The following is a 22010-nucleotide window of genomic DNA, read 5'->3' as shown; positions in this document are numbered from 1 at the left end:
GTATAAATAATACAGTAGCCAATGAGGTAGAATTCGGAATGTGCACAGTTACATGTGGTAAGTAGCACAGCAGATGAAAATGTACTTACACTTTTTTAGGGGGTGGTTTGGGGGAGGGAATGCTAACTGTAACAGTTGGCATATGCAGTCATTTACTTTTATTCACCTTTCATTAATTTCAATTTCCAATAGTTATAATTAACAAAAGGAATTTTAAAGAATATCCTTAAAAGTTTGGGGCAGATCTTTTTTATTTTGTTTTAAAAAGCTTAATTTTAATGCAGCTTCCTTTATTAATTGGCACAGGAGCTGCCTTCACCTAAGTAACAATTTTCTTCATTTGTGATCATCTGGGAGGTGTTAAGAAAATAAAGAAATCTTCCAATGCAGATCAAGTATGTTTCCCCACATCCAACACTGGCAATTTGATCCCCTCCCCCCAATAGGCTGGTCTGTAGCAGTCTCTCCATCTTTCTTTTCTGCAAGCTGTAGGCCATATATCATACACTGGAGAAAAGAGTTATGGACTGTGGGAGAGATAATGTTTCAGGCCTCTGACTGACTCTGATTATTTGTCCTCTCTCTGAATAGCTGTTGGCCTTATTGTAGAGATAAACCCTCTGGCTTGGGGATAGGAATAAGGCCTCAGATGGTATGGACCACATTGTTCAGAAAGCACCGTATATTCACAAATAAAATTAACTGTATTCTGAATAGAATCTGCCCTCCAGAGAGCAGGTTAATTGCTGTGGATTTGGCAGCAGATAAAAGATATGGAAAAAAAAAAACTGATAGGAGAGAGAAAATGGGGAGGGATAGCACTGAGCAGTGTCATAACAAAAGATGGAGAATTCCTACTGAGCTGGTATCAAGGTGGAATTCTATGTCCCATATTTAGGGTCATCAGAGTTCCCAAACTCAGTAAAAGGCAATTATAACAATTGATTTATTTCTTTTAGTGTGTATAGTCAGCTATTCAGACATCTAGATTCTTTAATCAAAGAGTTTCTGAGACCCAGTCTTTTCACCCCTTCTTGATAATAGGAATCACAAAGTAAGAAGCATCCCTATAGTAAATGTGTGAATCTCTAGCTGCAATTTACACTTTTTCTTGCTGCCTTCATAAGATATTCACAGCAGGTGGAGAAGGATCTCTGATTCCTGACACTATCATTATATGTATGGTATCTGTCATTTGAGAACTCATTTGATAAGTTATACATTATCTCTGAGAAATACAAAAACTTCTCAAATTATACGATACACATTTTTGGACCAAACCTATGATTTTGTCTATAGAACTCCTGGACAGGAAATCCCCCATAACAATGCACATCAGCAACTCTTTGGTAACTTTGAGTCTTAAACAGTTGGCTGGGGGCATTGAGAGGTTAGGTGACTTTAAGATAGTTTCACAGTCTATATGTGTCAAAGACCAGGACTTGAACATAGGTTTTCCTGAGTCAGAGGCTGGCTTTGTAACCATTGTGCTACATTGGCTCTCATGATGCATATTTAGAGGAAGTAAATGCTTCCTATGCAAACTATTCTTCCCTGGACCAAATTCCTTCATTCTATCTTTTGTTCATAGAACCATAGAATCTTATCCATGAAAAGGCTGTCAGTTCAACCCACTGCTATGTTCAGGAATCCCCTGCCTACAATATGCCTAATGAGATGCCAGTCAGTCATCCATCCTCAGCTTGCCCACATGCTTGTGTGGTAGACTGCTCTACTCCATCTCTCTAGTTGTTGGACAGGACTTCCTAATATTGAGTCGAAACCAACTTCCCTGGAGCTGCTACTCACCTGTTCTCAGCCTTTGAATATTTGAAAACAACAATCGCCGCTTAGTGGAAAATAGCACTGGATTCGAAGTCAGAGTCATGCTCAATTCCTGGCTTTTGCTGACTTTGTGACAAGTCCTATCGCCTCTCTTGACCTCATTTTCCTAGTCTATTGAATGAGGGGGTCGTAACAGATGATCTCTAAGGTCTGCTGGTTTTAAATCTATGACTTTGTGAGCCTCATAGATGTCCTCTTCTCCAATCTCACCATCCTGATGAGGTTCCTTTGTTGTTGTTATTGAATCATTTTAGTCATATCTGACTCTATGTGACCCCTGTTGGGATTTTCTTGGCAAAGATGCTGGAACGGTTTGCCATTTCCTTCTCCAGTTCACTTTGTTGATGAGGAAACTGAGACAAACAGGGTCAAGTGACTTGCCCAGGGTCACACAGCTAGTAAGTGTCTAAGGCTGGATTTGAACTCAGGAAGATAAGATTCCAAGCCCAGTGCTCTCTCCATTGCACCATCTAGCTGTCCCAAGGTTCCTTTGACATACTTTCAAATCCTTTCACTATCCTGATGATCTGCTTCGTGATGTGCCTTATTCTGTCAAAGTCCCTCTAAATTATGGTACTCAGAACTGAATATTAATCTAGATGGGGTCTGAATGCTGAAGAGGAAAATGAGACTGGTAACTACCTTCCTATACTAATTGCTTATTACATGCTAGACTAGTATAAACACATATACACATACATAAACACAAAAACGCACAGTATACAAGGAGAGCAGTGTGCATACACACAAGTATATTTATATGTATCTCCACAACATATATGCTCATGTATGTACACATATATAAAATACACATACACATACATGGATTTGTAATCAAATGAACTAGGTTCAAATCTTGCCTCTGTCATTTATTACCTTTGTGACCTTGGGTAAGCTCCTTTAATCTCTCTGAAACTCAGTTTCCTTATCAGTAAAATGGGAATGTTGGATTAGGTGACCTCTCAGGTCTTTTCCAGCTCTAAAGTGATGACCATCCAATAAAGGACTAGGAACTGGCAAATCCAGCAAAGAGAGAGATGTGGATGGCAGGACTTGGTGTAATTCTGAGCCAGGTCTGTTTAACTAGTTCCCAGAGAAGCTAGTCATCTCTTTGAGATACATGGGCCTGAGCATTGCCTCTAACTACCTGTCCTGAGCTTATGTAATATAATCTACACAGTAGACCCAGAGCAGCCTCAATTAACCATCTCTGTAAGCCCCTAGTATTCCTAGTACTGTCTCTGCCCACTGTGTATCAGAATCACTTGATGCCAAACCATTACTGACCCATAGCTTCTGTCCCGCACGTACACCAAACACTAAGACTTTGAGAATGTGTTTATTGACTGAGGGTCTCTCTTCCTTCAGTTACATGACTAAGTGGAAAAGAACACTGGATCTGCAGTCGTGAGTTCTGAGTTCAGAGCCCAGCTCTGCTATTTACAACCTGTGTAACCTTGAATAAATCCAATTATGCCTCTGGCCTCATTTTCCTTATCTACAAAACAAAAGGAATGGCTTTGATGATTTTTCAGCCACTTTCTAGCACTAAAACTCATGCTCTTATGAACTGCATGACTGATTTGGTTTCAGCAGCTTTAACCTTGCTGGCATTCTTCTTCACTGGCTCTTTGGGACTTCTTGATACCAACCTGCACCAAAGATTCATCCAGTGACTCATATCATCACCTGGTCCCTGCGGCTGGTCACAAAAATAAGAGTGATACATTCTGGTAAGGTCATTACTATGGAATGCTAAATTAGATCACCCTCTAGGACTCATACTTTCACCCAAAGATCCCTGACCTATTGGATTAGTTGTTCCATGACAATATTCCCTCCCTCCCCCCTCAACTGGACCTTCAGGGTGCCTAAGGTTTTTATATGGAAGGGGGTTGGATGGAAGGCTATATTCCTGGACATTTCAAGTATAACATTATGCCTTTTGACCTTTGGAACACTCCAACTATCTTTTATCGTTCCATGGTCTATTGTCCGCATTTATAGTCCCTAAGACTAGGGTTTCTTTATTTTCCTGTGGGTAATGTTCCCATTTTTAATTGCATGAAATACATGGGATTATAAAGGAAACCAAGTATACTGAAATGGTTATTAAAATATTTTTCAAAATAAGTTCACAGACCCCCAGGTTAAGAACCTCTGTCCTAGACAAAAGATTGACTATATGTAGATTATATGTCTCCTTCCAAGATCCTAAATGGTACTCCCAGATTATCTGGACATCTTTGGGATCTTTCAAAGCTAGGGAAAGGTCATTCTGAGGGAGAGGGGATGGAATCCCTCTTTGTATATGTGGTATAGGCTAGAAAGGGATGCAGATGGATCCAGGAAAGGTTAGTATGCTATAAACTCAAAGGATTGGGAGCTGGAGAGCTATTATTCTTCCTTCCTCCTCAGCTTCTTCATAATATACTTCAAAGACTCCATTAAGACTGTGCAGCTTCCAGCAATTTTCAGTGGCCAGCAAGTGCTCACCTATCTCAAAAGCTAATTCATCTCCATCCCCATTCTGGCCTACTCAAAACCCAATCCAAACTCAAGTATGCTATGGAGAAGAAATAATAACTATTATTTATGTAGTGCTTTAAGGTTTATAAAATCCAATTTTATCTTTAAAAGAACCCTGGGATGAATTTCCTCATCTACAGATGAGGAAACTGAGGCAGACAGGGGTTAATTGACTTGCTCAGGGTCACACAGGTATTAAGTGTCTGAGGCTAGATTTGAATTCAGGTTTTCCTGACTCCATGTCCAGCATTCTTATCCACTGGGCCACCTAGTTTATATGTGGCGGTAGAGGACATACACATTTCCTCCACCTTAATAACCTCCAACTGGAGGTGATCTCCCCTTTTTCATTCCTCTCATAGACTTCCATTTGTACTTCTTATGGCTATGATATCTTTCTCCGTTATGTCATATGGTGTCAATTATATGCAGACATAGCTTATTTCTCTTCTGATACTAAAAGCTCCTTGAGCACAGAAACCACAGATTTCCCATTATCTTGATACCATCCCTCCAGCAGTTAGCATAGTATGTTAAAGATTGGGAACCCAGACTCCTGGAAGAATGTTGATATTCTCAGCAGAAACAGGAAAGTCTGGAGGAGGGATGGTATGGAGGGGAAAGATAAGAATTGTTTGGGACATGTCGAGATTTAGATGTTGATGGGATATCTAAGTACAGATGTTAAACAGACAAAGATAATTCAGTTCCAGAGTTCAGGAACATGATTATGGCTGAATGTACAGGCAAAAGAATCATCTGAATAGGGATCACAAGTCAGCCCATGAGAGCTGATAGGATCACCAATATGGAGGATGTAGAGAGAAAAAGAGGGTCTAGGACAGATCCTTATTATATTCCCATATTTAGAAGGCAGGAGGTGATGCTCTAGCAAAGGAGTCTAGAGGGATACTATCAGACTGGTAAAAGGAAAACCAACAGAGCACAGGGTCATGGAATCTAAGAAAAGAGAAAGTATCAAGGAAAATATGGTGGCTTGTACTTAAATTGAGTAGGATATTCAAAATGTACAATGTTGCAATAGAGATTTAATATGAAAATTGATACCTCCTGCAGACATTTCCATAGGTTTCTGTATCCCCAATGCTTAGCACAATGCCTGGCACATAGAAAGTACTTTAATAAATGATTGGGGATTAATTAATTAATTAAACAAACTTTCATTGAGTGCCTACTGTGTGTCAAACTCTAGGTACTCTGGGGACAAAAAGACAAATTCAAATTAGCTCCTGCCCTCAAGTTTATATTCTACTGGGGGAAATAACATGCACACAGATAAACATATACAGGATAGATACAAAATGAATATAATTTCTACTGAGATGAGGACTAATAATGGGGGAGATCAGAAAAAAGCTGCCTGGAGGAGGTGGTGCCAGAACGGTGATTTGAAAGAAGATAAGGATTCTATGAGGCAGAGGTGAAGAGGGAGAACATTTGAGACACAGGGGAGAGTGGGGGAACAGGTTATGCAAAGTCATATAGGCTAGAGATGGAGAGATATACTGTAGGCTAAGTGAAGGATAACAATGTGGAATTGAGAAATATAGGTTGGAGTCAAATTTTAAAGGGTATTAAGTGTCAGGCAAGGGAGTTTATGTTTTATTTTAGAAGCAAAAAGGGAATCTCGAGCAAGAGACTGGACTGGTCAGACTTGTGCTTTAAGAATACCAATTTGGTAGCTATATGGAGGATAAGATTATAGAAAGGAAAAGACAGGTGGAAGAGAGGCCAATTACAGGACTATTACAATGGTCCAGTTGAGAGATGAGGAATCCTGAATGGAGATATGGAGACACATATAAGTGATGTGGAGATAGAATCAAGCAGCACAATATATGAGACAGTGTGGTGCATTGTTGAGAGGGATGGATTCTAATCTAGAAAACCTGGGTTCAAATCCTGCCTCTGTCATTTATCACCCATTAACCTCTCTAGCCTCAGTTTCCTTAAATGTAAAATGAAGGAGTTTGGGTAGATGACTTCAAAGACCACTCCATATCTCATTTCATGATTCTATGTTGTCTGTACAAATATGCCCCTATTTCTAGTCCCACCATGCTGAATACTTTGCCTCAGGGTTGCTTGAATGAATCATTGACAAATTAAAGATGTGATTTTAAATTTCGTTTGTGCTTGGAAATAATACACTAATACATTAGGAGAAATTATGGGTTGGTGTCATGCCTGAAGAAGTATCATCTGATGATGAAAATTTGCAAATTTTTGAGCAGAGTCTATCTAACTGTGAAAGGCTTTTGGACTAAGAGTTAGGAGGTTTGGGTTTTGGCTGCAGCTCTACTATAGACCTTAGCCAAGTCATATTATCTCCTTAACCTTTTTTTTCTTTATTTCCAAAATTAAAGGATTCAATTAGATGACTTCTGAAGTCTCCTTCAGTTCTAACTCAATGATGCTATTACCTCTCATAAGTTGTAAAATGAGGAGTTTGGACTAAAGGATCCATATGGCCACTTTATTTTTTGGTGGGGGGGAAGGCAAGGCAATTGGGGTTGAAAGGCCCCTTTAAAATCATAAATCATAGGGTTATAGATAGAGAGTTGCCATGGACCTTGAAGTTATCTAGTCCAAAACCTTCATTTTACAGATGAGAAAACTAAGACCTAGGGAGTGTAAGTGACTTGCCCAAGATCACACAGGTAGTAAGCATCAGAGTTTGGATCTCTCAATAGGGATGCTTGGCCTTTGGTTGTGCTTTATCTTTCTTGTATGTATGCTACGTACAGAAGATGATGTCCAGTGAACCGAATTATAATCTAGGAGCAAAGGCTTTTTCCTTTCTGCTTAAGCCAGTAGTAGTAGCATTCATATAGAAAAGTCACAGGAATCAATTACTGTGGAACCTAGAGTGTTTCAGGACTACTGGGATAATTGCAGGGTCTGTTGGGCTGTATTTCATTCCTATTTGTTAGTATATGCATCATGGAGTATTGAAACCAACCAGCCAGTACCCTCTCAAAAAATTGGTTGTATCTGCCAACCCCTACATTCCAAACTGTAGGATGAGAATTTTATAGCATACCACTCGTTGCTTTATGTAGTCACTGATTTGTCACCAGCAGATGTGGAAGCCCTATATTCAGGTTCAATTAGGCATCCATTGTGATGGTTCCATCCTTTTTCCAGATGAGGGAATCCACACTAGAGGCATTGTTCTATCTATGCTCCTGGTTCCATACTCTTTGCATTAAAACCCAAGCTAAGGGGCTATGTAAATCCAGTGCTCTACCCTCAGACTGTGTGGCATACAGTTGGGACTTTTGGGGTTCTTACAATCAAATAAGGGCAGACATCAAATATGCATATGTTTGGGAGCCAGTGGCTTTATGGGTAAGACCATGGGTCTAATAGCATCTGGGCTCTTGTCATAGACCATGGCCTTCCCTGTTCAGTGCGAAAAAGTCATAATGGATAGAGAGAAGCTCAGGGTTGAGAAGCACAGAGGTGATTTCTAGCAACCCACATCCAAGGGGTAAATCTAGAATTCCAGCATCTGTGTAAGTAAGCACCTACAGTGAGAGAAAAACTGACTTCCCCTCTTGATAACCTATTATACTTTTGGAGAGCTGTAGATTTTAAGGAAGTGTTTTCTTTATGTGGAACTGAAATCACCTTTCTGAATCTTCCATCCATTGTTCCTCTTTCTGCCTTTGGGCGCCAAAAGAAAACCTAATGCCACTTCCACATGATAACACTTCAGATATTTGGAGACAATTATCATAGTCTCACTGACTTTTCTCCCTGCTAAAAATTCCAAGTTTCTTCAATTGACCCTTAGATAGCATAATGTACCGAGTCTCCTGACCATACTGGTTAGTTTCCTCTGCACTCCATCTTAAACTGGTCAATGTCCTTGAGACTTACTCTGGCTTTTGTTGATTGATCTCCATTGGATTCATTCCAACTTGTTAACACTCTTTCTGAGATTTTAAATGTAGAATCAGAAATAATACTCCTGTTGTTGCATGAAGAGAGTTCAAAATACAGTGGAATTATGACTTTCTTCTCTTGGACTTTATAATTCTATTTATGCAGTGGAAGGCCACCTAAGAGAGATAGTAGATCAAAGAGTCAGTGTCTTGGAGTCAGGAAGATCTGTGTTTAAGTCCTGCCTCTAACCACATACTAACTATGTGAACTTTTATTCTCCTAGGCAACTCTCCATAACTACATTACAGATAAATTGCAGATTGGAGTGCATGAGAACCCTCAGTTCTAATGAATTTCTTTTTGATCACATCCTTCCCTTCTCCACCTCTGTACTTCTGAGTTGGTTTTTGAGCCTCCATATTTCCTTTTATTTACACCTGTCAAAATCTTTGGGGATCCTGATTCAGGGATCTGAATCTTTGACAAGACCTTGTCTATTTGTCCATTTGATTCTATTCTCTCCTGTCTCCACCAAAAACTTGTCCCATTGATTATTCCCCCCTCTTTCTTTCCCCTTCCCCCTCTCTCTCATTCAAACTCTCTATACCCTTCCATCACACAAACATATCATCTCCTTGTCCTTAAAAAAAAAAACTTAAATTGATCCTGTCATCCCTTTAAGATGTTATTCTATACCTCCCCTTCCCTTCACAGCCAAACTCCTAGAAAGGGTCATTCTACTGTATGGTCATTACCTCTATTTCCCAATCTCCTGTTCACTTTTCAATAGAAAAAGCTAATTTCTGACCCTACCACTCAATAAAAACTATTCTCTTCAAGGTTACCAACAATCTCTTAACTGCTAAATCCGACAACCTTTTCTCAGACCTTATAGAACTTTACTCTTAAAAACATTTTTTTAGCTTTTGACACCTTCAGCCACCTTATTCTCCTGGATGCTTTCTTTTTTCTAGATCCCATCACCCTGCTCTTGGTTGATTTTCCTCTTACCAGTCTGACAGTATCCCTTTAGACTCCTTTGCTAGATCATCATCTCCTGCCTACTAAATATGAGAATATACTAAGGATCTGTCCTAGACCCTCTTCTACATCTTCTACATCCTCTGTATTGGTGATCTTATCAACTCCCATGGGCTGACTTGTGATCCCTATTCAGATGATTCCCTTATCTGTATATTCAGCCATAATCATATTCCTGAACTCTGGAACTGAATTATCATTGCCTACCATCCATCCTTAGATATCCCATTGACCCCTAAACCTCAACATGTCCCAAACAATTTTTATCTTTCTCCTCAATACCATCCCTCCTCCAAACGTCCGGTTTCTGCTTAGAATATCACCATCCTTCTAGGAGTCCGGATTCCCAATCTCTGAACCATCATTGACTTTGTTATTCCTCCTCCTTTCCCCATGTTTAATCAGTTGCCAAGTGTTGTTGAATTTACCTTCACATTATCTCATGCATCAATTTCTATCTCTCCACTCATTCTACTCTTTGTAGCACTTTAAGGTTTGCAAAATAATTTACATATATTATTTGTTCCTAATAACAACAAACCGGATGCTATTATCTTTCCCATTTACTGATGAGAAAATTGGGACTGAGAGAGTTTGGGTAACTATTACCACCTCTGCCCTAGACAGTTTCTTAATTGGTTTCCCTACTTCTGGCATCTTTCCCTCTCTAAGGTATCCTACCCAGCTGCCAAATTGATATTCCTAAAATACAGATGTGCTCATGTCATTCACATACTTAAAAATCTAGTGTGTCTATTACTTGTAGGATAAGGTACAAAATGCTCACCCTGGTTTTTAAACTTCTCTTTCACTTGGCTCCTACCTGCTTTTTAAATTTTTGTCTTATTTGATTATCTTTCTGAAATATCTATTCCAATAAAATGAGCAGCCCCCTAGCTTTTCTCTGTTCATAGCCATCTCCTGCTGCTATATCATCGTGTTGGCTGTTAGCTATGCCTAGAATGCTATCCTTCCTCCTCATTGTCTATTGGAATTGCTGGTTTCCTTTAGAAATCAGCTCAAATACCACTTCTTATACCAGGTCTTTCATGATATCCTCAGTTTTGTTTCTATATTTGATATAGAGCTTGAAAATTTGCAAAGTAACTTTACAAATATTATCTTGTTTTATCCTTATAATATCCCTGGGAGGTAGGTGCTGTTATTATTCCCATTTTTCAGATTAAAAAACTGAGTCAGATGGAGGTTAAATGATTTACCTAGAGTTGCTCTGTTTATGCTTTGTATTGACTAATCTGTGCACTGTACATGGTATATCACATGCCACCCCCAAGAACGTAAGCTCTCTGAGAGCAGGTATTTAATTTTTTTTTCCTCTTCAGCACCTATTACAGTGCTTTCAATAAGGCACTTAATGAATTCTTGTTGTATTAAATGTGTATTTTATTACTGCTACATTTTAGTCATGAATGTCATTCAGCCAAGTTTCAATGATATCACCAGGGCATTTTTACTTGGAGTTAAAACATCTAGTACATTTTGTTTATTACCCACGATTTTGGCAATGCCATATAACTATATGAGACTAAAATATTATTTCTGCTCCTCTTCTCTATTCTCATGTCCTATGAAGTTCTGAACATCTCTAGTGTTACTTTTCTTATGTTATACCCGATTTATTGCTTAGTAGCGGTATCTAGGCACTCATCCTCTCTCACCTTTTTCAGCTTAAAGGTCTCTTAATCAGGTCAGCCAGTCTAAAGAGAAAATCCATTCTGACTTGCTCTTATTAGATGTAATCTGTCCCTGGTGAAGCTCCAGTTATTTCCATAGCTTATGTTCAGTCATTTTCCATCGTATCTGACCCTATGTGACCCCATTTGGGGTTTTCTGGGCAAAGATACTGAAGTGGTTTGCCACCTCTCCCACTCATTTTACAAATGAGGAAACTGAGGCAAACAGGGTTAAGTGATTTGCTTAGGGTCACATAGCTAGTAAGTGTCTGAGGCCAGATTAGAACTTAGGAAGATGAGTCTCTCTGACTCCAGGTCTGGTTCTCCATCCATTGCAAGGACAAATCCCATCCTCTGATATAATTTCCTAGGCCAGCCATTTTCCATTTTCTCCTTTCTCTTTTAAATTTCTTACCTTCAATCAGCAAAAGTGATAAACCACTACCTGTGCCCCAACTTCTCCAATTTCTTGCCTATATCTGAAAAAAAACCAACTAGATAATCTACCGCAGGTTCCTCTGTTCCAGTGTTATTTGTTACTATGTTAATTAGAAGATAGAAGTATTCTACTGGTTTTGTTTTTTGATAGGTCTAGGAAGGCTATTTCTTTCTTTTTTTGCTAGCAAATCATACTTTTTCTTATAAAATGTACTTGATTCTGTAATCACAATAATAAAAGCTAATATTTCTACAAGAATTATAGCGCTATTGTTCTTTGTAGCATTTATGTATAAGCCCTTTAAACTGTGCAAAGTGATTTGAACATATAATTTCATTTATAAAGCAGCTTGGTGGTACAATGGATAAGCCTAGACTCAGGAAGACCTGAGTCTAAATTTCACCTCAAACACTTGCTAGATGTATGAGTCATAGCAATAACTTCACTGCTCTGTGTCTATTTAGGAAGGCCATTTCACCTTGAAATGTATCCCTGTCTATCCACCCATCTCTAATATTCTCTCTGGCCTTTAGCTATTAACAACTCCCAACTGCTTCAAGTATTTTTTACATTTCAAACTGCAGAGAGTTCACATGGTAGCACAAAGCATGAACTCACATTTCTCATTTCCATTTTTAAGGGCTCACAAACCATCCACTTAATAATCTGTCCTGGAATTCTGACAGGGACTGACATTAAGATCAGCTAATACAGAGACCAGCACATAAAAATAACAGTGGAATTACACATTAATTCCACTTATTTGGCCTTGCAGCAATATTTCAGTAATATTAGTGTTCTTTCAATTAAGAATACTCATTTTCTTGGAATAGTTAGCATTTTTTTTCTGTCAATCAATAATCAATAAACAATAAACATTTATTAAGCACCTACTATGTGCTGGGCACTATGCTAACCACTGGGGAATCAATTACAAATTTTAAAAAGAAATGGTCTCTGTCCTCAAGGAGCTTTCTTTCTAATTAAGGAAGACACCATACAAAAAGAAGCTGAAAAGTAAGGGCAGGAGTGGGGAGAAAGGTGCCTGTGCAGGGGTATGATATGGAGAAATGGAAAGAAGTCCAAAGGCAAATGAACTGGTGGAAAATGGGGAGAAACCAGTGCTTGGCTTCCATTATGTGGACTTTTTGAAGCTCTTGAAGGGCAGAGAATATTGATGAGGTGGGAGTACAAGGCTAATTCAATCTTGCAGCATAATGAGATTTCCCAATAGAGTTTCCTAGGGCATAAGGGCATGATGGAGAAGTCCAAAGAGTCCAAAAGCAGGTCAGCTAGTGCTATTTGAAGTCATAGAAAATTAGTTCTCATTTGATTCTCCATCATCTACAAGTGATCCCACACCTAATCTCAGCAAACCATTTATGTACAGTGTGGCAAAAACAAATAATGTCTGCTTAAAGCATATTTATAAATTCTACCATGAGTTGGTACTGTCAAGGAAAGAATTTCATTAATTCAAATGAAGTCATGCTACTGTCCTACCTTACTGCTTTTCCTTATCAAAAGTATTGATCTTTTTTCATCCCTTCATGGTCTAAATGGAGTCCTCTAAATGTCACCTTCAATCTTTCTCTTCTCCTTGTCTTTCACATTATTAACTTTGAGGATTAAAACTTCTCCTGATGCTAAAAAGCCAATTGGGGAAATGAGAGGTTTCTATGATAATTTTCTTTAACTTACAACTACATTGCAGGTCTTTTAGCATGTTGCATTCTGAGTAATGAGAGGCTAAGCTAAATGAACCCTTGTCTACTCCTCTGTAGTGTTGAGTTGATTTAAGAAAATTAAATAGTTTGGAAAATGTTAAAGGATGCACATATTTGACAGACAAAACATGACTTTTAGGGACTGCATTATATCTCCAGAAATATTGTGCTTTCCTCTATGCAAATTAAGTCATTTGCTATGTGCAAATGGAGATATTCATAGAATAATCCAACATAGGGAGCCTGAAGCAAGAGTTATAAACTTTGTGAATAAATATAAACGTCAGAAGACCATAGAATTACACTTGGAAAAGAGTTGATAGAAAAAAGAAGAAAACTCTAAAGTGGTTTCTAAAAATTTATTGGTGATTTATGTGTTTGTTTTCCCTCTACCAAAGGCATTGGAATTAGAGAAGTTATATTAACAAATGGCTGTCCTGGAGGGGAATCAAAGTGTGTTGTTCGAGTGGAAGAATGCAGAGGACCAATAGACTGTGGATGTAAGTAAGACTCAGTATTCAAGCAAGCCTGAGTAGAAGTATTTATCCTGGGAAAGCAGATTGGAAATGTTCTACAAATGGGGTGAAGTTATCATTTAAATGTACTTAGGTAAAAATGTTTTATCCCTTTCTTCCTTCCTTCCTTTCTTCCTTCCTTCCTTCCTTCCTTCCTTCCTTCCTTCCTTCCTTCCTTCCTTCCTTCCTTCCTTCCTTCCTTCCTTCCTCCCTTCCTTCTTTCCTCTCCTTCTCTCTCTCTCTCTCTCTCTCTCTCTCTCTCTCTCTCTCTCTCCCCTTCTCTCTCTCCCTCTCTCTCTCTCCCCCCTCTCTCTTTCATCTCCCCGCTTTCCCTTTCCATTTTGTTGTTCAGTCATTGAGTCCTGTTTGACTCTATGTGCCCTCATGGACATAGTATGTCAGACCCTTTTATCCTTTACTATCTTCCAAAGTCTATCCAAGCTAATGTTTGTTGCTTCTGTGACACTCTCTATCCATCTCATCCTCTGCCATCCCCTTCTCCTTTTGCCTTTAATCTTTCCCAATATCAAGATCTTTTCCAACGAGTTCTGTCCTCTCACTATGTGGCCAAAGTGTTAAAGCTTCAGCTTCGGCATTTGTTCTTCCAAAAAATCTGAATTAACTTCTCTAAGTATTGACTGATTTGATCTCCCTGCTAAGGGAGTCCCAAAAATGTTCTCCAGCACCACAATTCAAAAGCATCGATTCTGCAGTGCTCGATTTTCCTTATAATCCAACTTCCACAGCCATAGATTACTACTGGAAAAACCAGTAAAACTACAGTAAAAACCAGTAAAAACAAAACAAAAAAAGCTCTGACTATATGGACCTTTATCAGCAAGGTGATGTCTCTGCTTTTTAGTATGCTGTCCAGATTTGCCATAGCTTTCCTTCTAAGGAGCAAACATCTTTTAATTTCATATAGTTGCCATATGCAGTGATCTTTGAGCCCAAGAATATAAAATCTGATACTGATATCTCTTGGTCTCTGTCTCTGTCTCTCTGTCTCTCTCTTTCTGTCTCTCTGTCTCTCTCTCTCTCTCCCCCCCCTCCCCCCCGACACACACACACATACACACATATGTATTGGCAGCTAGGTGGCTCAATGGATAGAGTAATGAAGATTCATCTTCCTGAGTTTAAATCTGACTTCAGATGCCCACTAGCTGTGTGACTCTGGATAAGTCACTTAACCCTGTTTATCTTAGTTTCCTTATCTGTAAAATGAGGTGGAGAAGGAAATGGCAAACCACTCCCATATCTTTGCCAAGAAAACCCTAAATGGAGTCATGAAGAGTTGGATATTACTGAAAATGGCTGAACAATAAATGCATATATATGTATATACATGTTTAGTAATATACACATATATGTACACACATATATACATGTATCCATGTATATGTATACACATCCATATATTTAGTTTCTGTTCTTTTGAAATACAAATATTCATATTTGTTAAGTTCATAATAAAAAATTTTGAAAAAAATAATTTCATAGTAGAATAGAAAGAAAATCACAGTAATATTTAAGATGTCATTCTACTCTAGACTAGCCTGTAAATTAGGTTAGCTCTCTTTCTTATCTTGTTTCAGGAATTCACATGTGCTTGTAATATTAAAGATATTCTAAATAATACAATTGTGCATCATCACAGCCCTTTCCTCAGAGTCCCAGGCACAACAATTCTATTATCAGAATGCAATAACTTCATTTTATAAAAAAGTTGTATTTCAGAAAGAAGCCTTATTGTTAAATGGCTTTATAGGTCAGGCTCCCTTATAATGAAATATAATGAGATATAATGGCTCCACCTTAGACTGAAACCTGCTCTGAACTATATTGTTCTATACCACTGTGTATAATAGTGGTCCCCAGCCACTCAATCTGGGGTCTAATAATATACGTTAAAGGCTTACCTGGTAGCACTAAGCTGGTTGCTGTCATTATACCTTACTCTCTAAAGTTTGTTGGGATTCTCAGAGTACAACCAACAATAAAGCCCTTTTCTCACCAGGCTTAGAGGCTTGCTGTGGGCATATGACACTTGAATTTGTATCTACTGTTCCCTGGTGATCTCAGAACTTTAGGGAAATGAAGGAATCTCTTTTCCTACTTCAGAGTTGGGTTCCTCTGTTTTATATCTATCTATCTATCTATCTATCTATCTATCTATCTATCTATCTATCTACGTATTTATCTATCTGTCTATCCATCTATCCAACTATCTATCTGTCTCTACTTGTCTCTACTTGTGTCTCTTTCAAGCTATAACCTTAGCTACACACACACACACACACACACACACACACACATATATATATATACATAATACATGTATCTATGTATGTATGTTTGTCAAAAGTGCTTTGAGATATTTTTATATAGTAGTTTATGATGTTCACAGACATTTTAGGAGATTTTTATATATTGATTAAATTTTTCTTCCTTTAGGGGGAAGACCAATTTCAGAAAGCTTTTCTAAGGTGAAGGTTGCTTGTGTTTATGTACCACCAGAGAACCGTTTCAGGTATACTTGGAAAATGCTCATTCCAGACCAGGTGAGTAATAAATCTGCATTATTTGGTGTTTTATAGTATAACAGTTTTTTTGGTTCCCAGGTCTAATGACTGTGGATCAACTTTCTCTACAAAACCCGTATTTTAAAAAGGAATAAGAAATGCAATTTTATTATCATAATCAGAATTTTTCTTTTTGTTGCCATTTAAAAAATAGATGAATAGCTAAAGTCTGTGCTAGTTCACTCTCTTAGTTATTATCAGTATACAATAACTTCATTTTTGTTTAAAAAAGTACTCTATTTCAGAAAGAAACCTTATTGAATCTTATTTGAGTAGAATAACCAAAGAAAATGGCCATTCCTTAGTTGCTCTCTCTTCGAAGCTTACATGAAAATTTTCCATTTTATTGCCTTTTATTTTTTTAATAGCAAGCTGTTGTTCTTCCCAATGACTCAGCTGTCCTTGAAGTAAACCGGGAAACTCATCCTGTAGCATTCCAGTGTGATACATCAGAAAACAATGAAATAATTGCCTCTGTGAAGTATACTGTATATACCACGGATGGTAAGTTTTAAGCAGTCTTTGGTTTGCATCTATTATTTGGATTGTTCTTAGAGCAGCTGACTCAAGAATTTCTATATTTCAAAATGGATTCTGATGAATCTCACCTTCATGAAATTGATATGTCTCTAATGTAAACCAGGCCCCCTCAGTTGTGGACTCTTTGAAAGCTATCCAGTCTCCAAGATGCATATCATGTCAGTATGTACTCAACACCACAGCTCACAAGCTCTCACTAATATTTCATTTATCAGATGAACCCAAAGATCTCCCCAGTGCAAAGGAAATGCCACTTAGTTCAGCTGCATAGCAAAAATACAAAGCAAGGAATATTCCTTTTTCTCTATGGTCACAAAGTGTACCCTTTGGGGCACTACACCAAACATCCTAAAACTACAGGTAGAAGAGGCAAAATGAGTATAAAAATGCATGTGACCAGGGTGAAACATTTGGGAGAGGGCACATACATGGTTAGAGGATATACACACAACCAGGACAATTCATACTCCTAGGTCTGTGGACCCTTTGGAATCCATCTTTGCTGCAGGTGCTGCTGCTTGCCTCTCCACTGAACTACTGATGTCATCTGCTGCTCTGGTGATGTCAATGGGCTGCTGTAAAGTGTTGAGGTTCTCTGCTGTTCTAATTTCTCTGATGGATAGTACTGCCATCTGCTGTTGTCTCTACTAAATTGTTTTCTGCTTGGTCTCTTCTGTTGCCGACTGCTGGGGTTCGCTTCATTTCAGGGCTATAAAACCTTCCTTTTCCCCCATATAAAGAGAGAGGTCCCTGAACTTTTAGACTGTAGCCCCAGGTGTTAGCTCATCTATTTGTAATGGAGACCAGAGGTATCAAACTCAGAGCCTCCCAAGGATCTTTAAGTTTCTTTAGTGGCACCTGTTTCTGTTTGAACTAGATAGCCAACCAGAAAGACAGAGAAGGCTTTAGGCATTAAGTCTGCCTTTTAAATTGGTTTTATTCTGTCTAATTTCCCACTCTTTGAATTCAGTCTACTATTTGAGGACATTGCCTATCTTTTCAATTTTTTTTCTGCCTCATTGGCCACTTCTTGATTTCAGTCGTCTACTTGAGCAGGGTGAGATTTCCTTCCAACCCCCATCACACCCATGGTCCGTGCAAATAATATCTTCTAGAGCTTCATCTAGCAAGACTGAAAGTTAAAGAGTGAAGCTGGTGGACTTGGTCCTGCTTTTTCCTCATGGTCATCTATAACCTCTGTGTCATCCTCGATTCCTTCCTTACACTTACTCTTCATAACTAATCAGTTGTCAAGGTTGTTCTTTTCTACCTTCGCAACATCCCTCATCTGCTTCCCCTTCCACTCCCATAGCAGCTCACTTGGTGTAAGCCTTCATCACTTCATACCTGGAATGTTCTAATGACCTCCTAGATGGTTGCTCTGCCTCAAGCCTCTCACCACACCAGTCCACCCTTCAATCAACTCTGAAAATGATTTTCCTAAAGCACAGTTCTGACCATATTACCCCCTACTCAATAAAGTCCAATAGTTCCCTTTTACCTCTGGGATCAGATATAAAATCTTGGCATTTAAAGGCCTTCTCAACTTGACCCTTCCTTACTTTTCCAGGATTCTTACACATTACTCTTCTCCACACCTGGATTTCTTGCTATTAGTTACACATAGCTCTATCTTGGTGCCTTTTCATTGACTATCTCCCACACCTGGGATTCTATCCCTGCTCATCTTTGCGTACTTGTTTCCCAGGATTCTCTAACGAATCAAATCAGATCTCACTTTGTACAAGAGGCCTTTCTGGATCCTTCCTCCTGCCCTGACCCTTACCCCTTATTCCCACTGCTTTCCCTCTAAGATTCTCTTTCATCTCTCCTGTATGTTCCTTGGATGTACAATGCTTGCATGTTTTCTCTCCCATTAGAATGTGAGCTCCTTGAGGGCAAGGACTGTCTGTGGTTCTGTCTTTGTATCTCCAGCACTTATTATAGTGCCTGGCACACAGTAACTGCTTAATAAATGCTTGTTGACTGACTGCTTTCTTGCTAGCAATGACATTATTAATACTCTTGCATTTTAATTTTACTGAAAAGCAGAACTGTAAACTGAATCATAAATTCTCTTTGATTTCCATTTTAAAATTAGAGATATTCCTATGGGAGGGGAGCGGAAAGAAGACTTTCAACACAATAAGTTAAACATGATACATAAAATAGGATAATATGACATATCAGAAAATATAAAAAAGTTGAAATTATGCATTTAAAGAAAAACAACTGGTTTCTAATGAAACATTAATATTTAAAATGTTACCAAATACAAATACTATTCTAGAAATTAAAGTGTTTCCAGGGACTGTGTTCCCTTGTTTATGAATTTATGTGGGGAAAAAAGTTGCATTCTGTTTGTTGCTTAGAAGGCTAGGCAATTAAATTTATTTTTAACAAAATTTTAAATTTAACATATTAATATTAACTAACACATTAATTAATTTAATAATTTAATAAATAAATTAAATTTATTTGCAGCTAGGGGCTGTCCCTCCACATGTAACATGGGCATGTCATTGTATGTCTTGAAGGGAGGAAGAATAGCTATCTCTAACTGCTTTGCCCCCCTACCCTTCTCCAAGAGAGACTTTAATTCCTTCCAGGAGGAGAACTCACAAGAGATTGGGCCCAGAAGCCTGGCCATTCTGCTTTTCTCAGACAGAAGGGAGTACCAGGCTAAAATTACATTTATTTTCTACCTTAAATGTTATTAGTTTAGGGGATGCAGTTTTCAGGTTCATTCGAAATTTCTGATTGCTATTCATTAATGAGAAAGAAGGACCCAAGCTTTATATGCAAGGCTTGACTCCCTTCCCACCAAATACCAGTACCACAGTGAATACACATAGCCAGTAGCAAAGAAATTCATTTATCAAAGTCAATAGCAAAATAGAAATTAGAGAAAGTGTACATAGGAGAATATATTTCAGACAATGCAGAATGAAGGAGCTTTACCGTTGGGAGTAAAGTGACTCAGCTCAACCAAGAGATGGTCCCAGATCTAACCCAAAGGGAAATTTCCCTAAGTTTTCAATGTAGTGAGGTGGGGATATGGACACAACAGATCCTGCTAGCTCCTCTCATGTTGTCTTCTTCCCAGGGTCTTCCCATGGTCTTATTCTTGCTTAAGCAACTGGAAGTGGGATTGGCATTATCCTTCTTTCCAAGCTGGAGCCAGGAATGTCTGGAGTGACTGCAGAGACTGAAGAGTTTTCCTCGCTCTCACTCTCCCCAACTCCACCCGCTTTGCCCCTCATGGAGGTGCAGAGCATGGAGCTCCACCAATGAGGAGAGAGTCTCATACCAATGGGTTTTGAAACATATTTTGTAGCTCCCTGTGTCTCAGAGTAAAAGTTTGATTTTAAGGGATATTATAGAAAGCAAACTCTTGTGGACTGAACACATAAAAGCTTGAGCATTTGTTTATTTGTTAATATAGCTGCTTAGCTCTTGGTGGCTTAGTTTAGGACTTCTGGTAAAAATGTAATGTTAAGAGCAAATGTAGACATCATGGGGTCATAGACACAGAGTTGGAAGGGATGGACATGCAGTCCATGATCCTTATTTTACAGATAAAGAAACCAAGGCTGAGTTAGTTTAGTAACTTGCTCAAAGTCACGTGAGTAGTAAGTGACAGAGAAGGGATTTGAACCCAGGCCATCTGTCTCCAAATCCAACACTTTTCCCACCATAATTTTGCATGCTCTTTTTCAAACTTTAAAATGTCAGGTGTCATTAAAAACATTCTTTTGATTACATATTATTTATTTAAATGTAGATTTCCACATATTTAATTTAATTTAACAAATCCTATCCAAAAAGGATTTAATTCACTCCCACTGTGCACAAAACACTGTTCTGACACTGGATACACAAAGACAAAACAACAAACAAAAAACTGTTCCCTAATTTTAAGAAGCTTTGATTATGGGGGCATAAAACATAAAAATAGATAAATACATGATATTTTGAGGAAGGAAAAACACCAACAATTAGAGGGCTCAGGAAAATTTTCCCTAGTAGGTAGCACATGAGCTTAAAGGGCATCAAGTGATTTTAAAATGTATTCTAAAAGGCAGAGACAAAGAAAGAATGTATACCAGGCATGGAATATTCCCGTGCAAATACGTGAAGGAGAAAGATGGAGTGCTGAGTTCAGGGAAATGCAAGGAGCATTTAAAAGGGAGTAATATATACATACATACATATGTGTATATATGTTTATGTACGTATGTATACATGTGTGTATATATACATACACACATACACATATACATAAATACACATATACATATACACACATATACATATATACACATATATAAATATATAATATACGTGTGTGTGTGTGTGTGTGTGTGTGTGTGTAAGGAAAGGTAGACTGGAACCAGACCATGAAAGGCTTTAAAGGACAACCAGAGAAGTTCGTCTTTTATATGAGGACACTGAAGGTCATTGAGCAGAGGAATGACATCGTTAGTCATGTGTTTTAGAAAGATCACTTTGGCCTATCTTTGGAGGATGAATTGGAGAGAGGAGACTGGAATATAGTTGTTCAGTTAGAATGCTGTAGAGACTGTCTGAGTGAGAGGTGATGATGACATAATCTAGGTGCTATCCATGTGAGTAGAGAAGAGGTGACTCTAACGGATGTTGTAGAAGTGAAATCAATAAGACTTGTAAATGATATAGAAATAGAAAGGGAGACAGAAGGAAAGAGTCAAAGTATGAGTCTGAGGTTGTAAACCTGAATGACGAAGCATGGTGTCTCAATTGTAATTGGGAAGTTTGGCAAAGGGATAAATTTAGGGGAAAATCAGTTATTCTTGGACATGTTAAGCTTGATAATGCCACTGGACATCAACTGGATATATCCAAAAGGCTGTTGTTAATGGAAACTAGTGCTGACTATATAGATTTGGGAATTACCATAATTAGTCTTATAGAAGTTAATAGAGGATAGAGAAAGATGATAGAGAGAGAGATGGGACATAGGCTGAGGTTGGAGCCTTAGGCTACCCCTACTGTCAGGGAGTGATACATGGGTGATGTTCCACCGAAGGAAACGGATAAGAAGATAATAAGGAGCAGGCATTATAATGAAAGCCAAGGAAATAGAGAGTTTTTAGGAAAATGGAAAGCACAACAGTGGCAATGCTGTAAAGTCAAGAACAGTT

At 38.4% G+C, this 22010-nt stretch overlaps 1 protein-coding gene across 1 annotated transcript in view; it reads left to right on the top strand.

Annotated features, from left to right (window-relative positions):
* Positions 1-22010, top strand: part of SPACA1 (sperm acrosome associated 1) — a 46212-nt gene that overhangs the window by 5416 nt on the left and 18786 nt on the right. Inside the window, exons 3-6 of the mRNA XM_036765865.1 lie at positions 1-57; positions 13586-13687; positions 16160-16266; positions 16656-16791. Of these exons, the coding sequence (XP_036621760.1) occupies positions 1-57; positions 13586-13687; positions 16160-16266; positions 16656-16791 (402 nt within the window). The remainder of the gene's footprint in view (positions 58-13585; positions 13688-16159; positions 16267-16655; positions 16792-22010) is intronic.

This window comes from Trichosurus vulpecula, chromosome 7 (genome assembly GCF_011100635.1).
Source record: "Trichosurus vulpecula isolate mTriVul1 chromosome 7, mTriVul1.pri, whole genome shotgun sequence".
In the NCBI taxonomy this organism is placed as follows: domain Eukaryota; kingdom Metazoa; phylum Chordata; class Mammalia; order Diprotodontia; family Phalangeridae; genus Trichosurus; species Trichosurus vulpecula.
The sequence above is the reverse complement of the archived record's forward strand: the minus strand, read 5'-3'. Positions and strand labels throughout refer to the sequence as shown.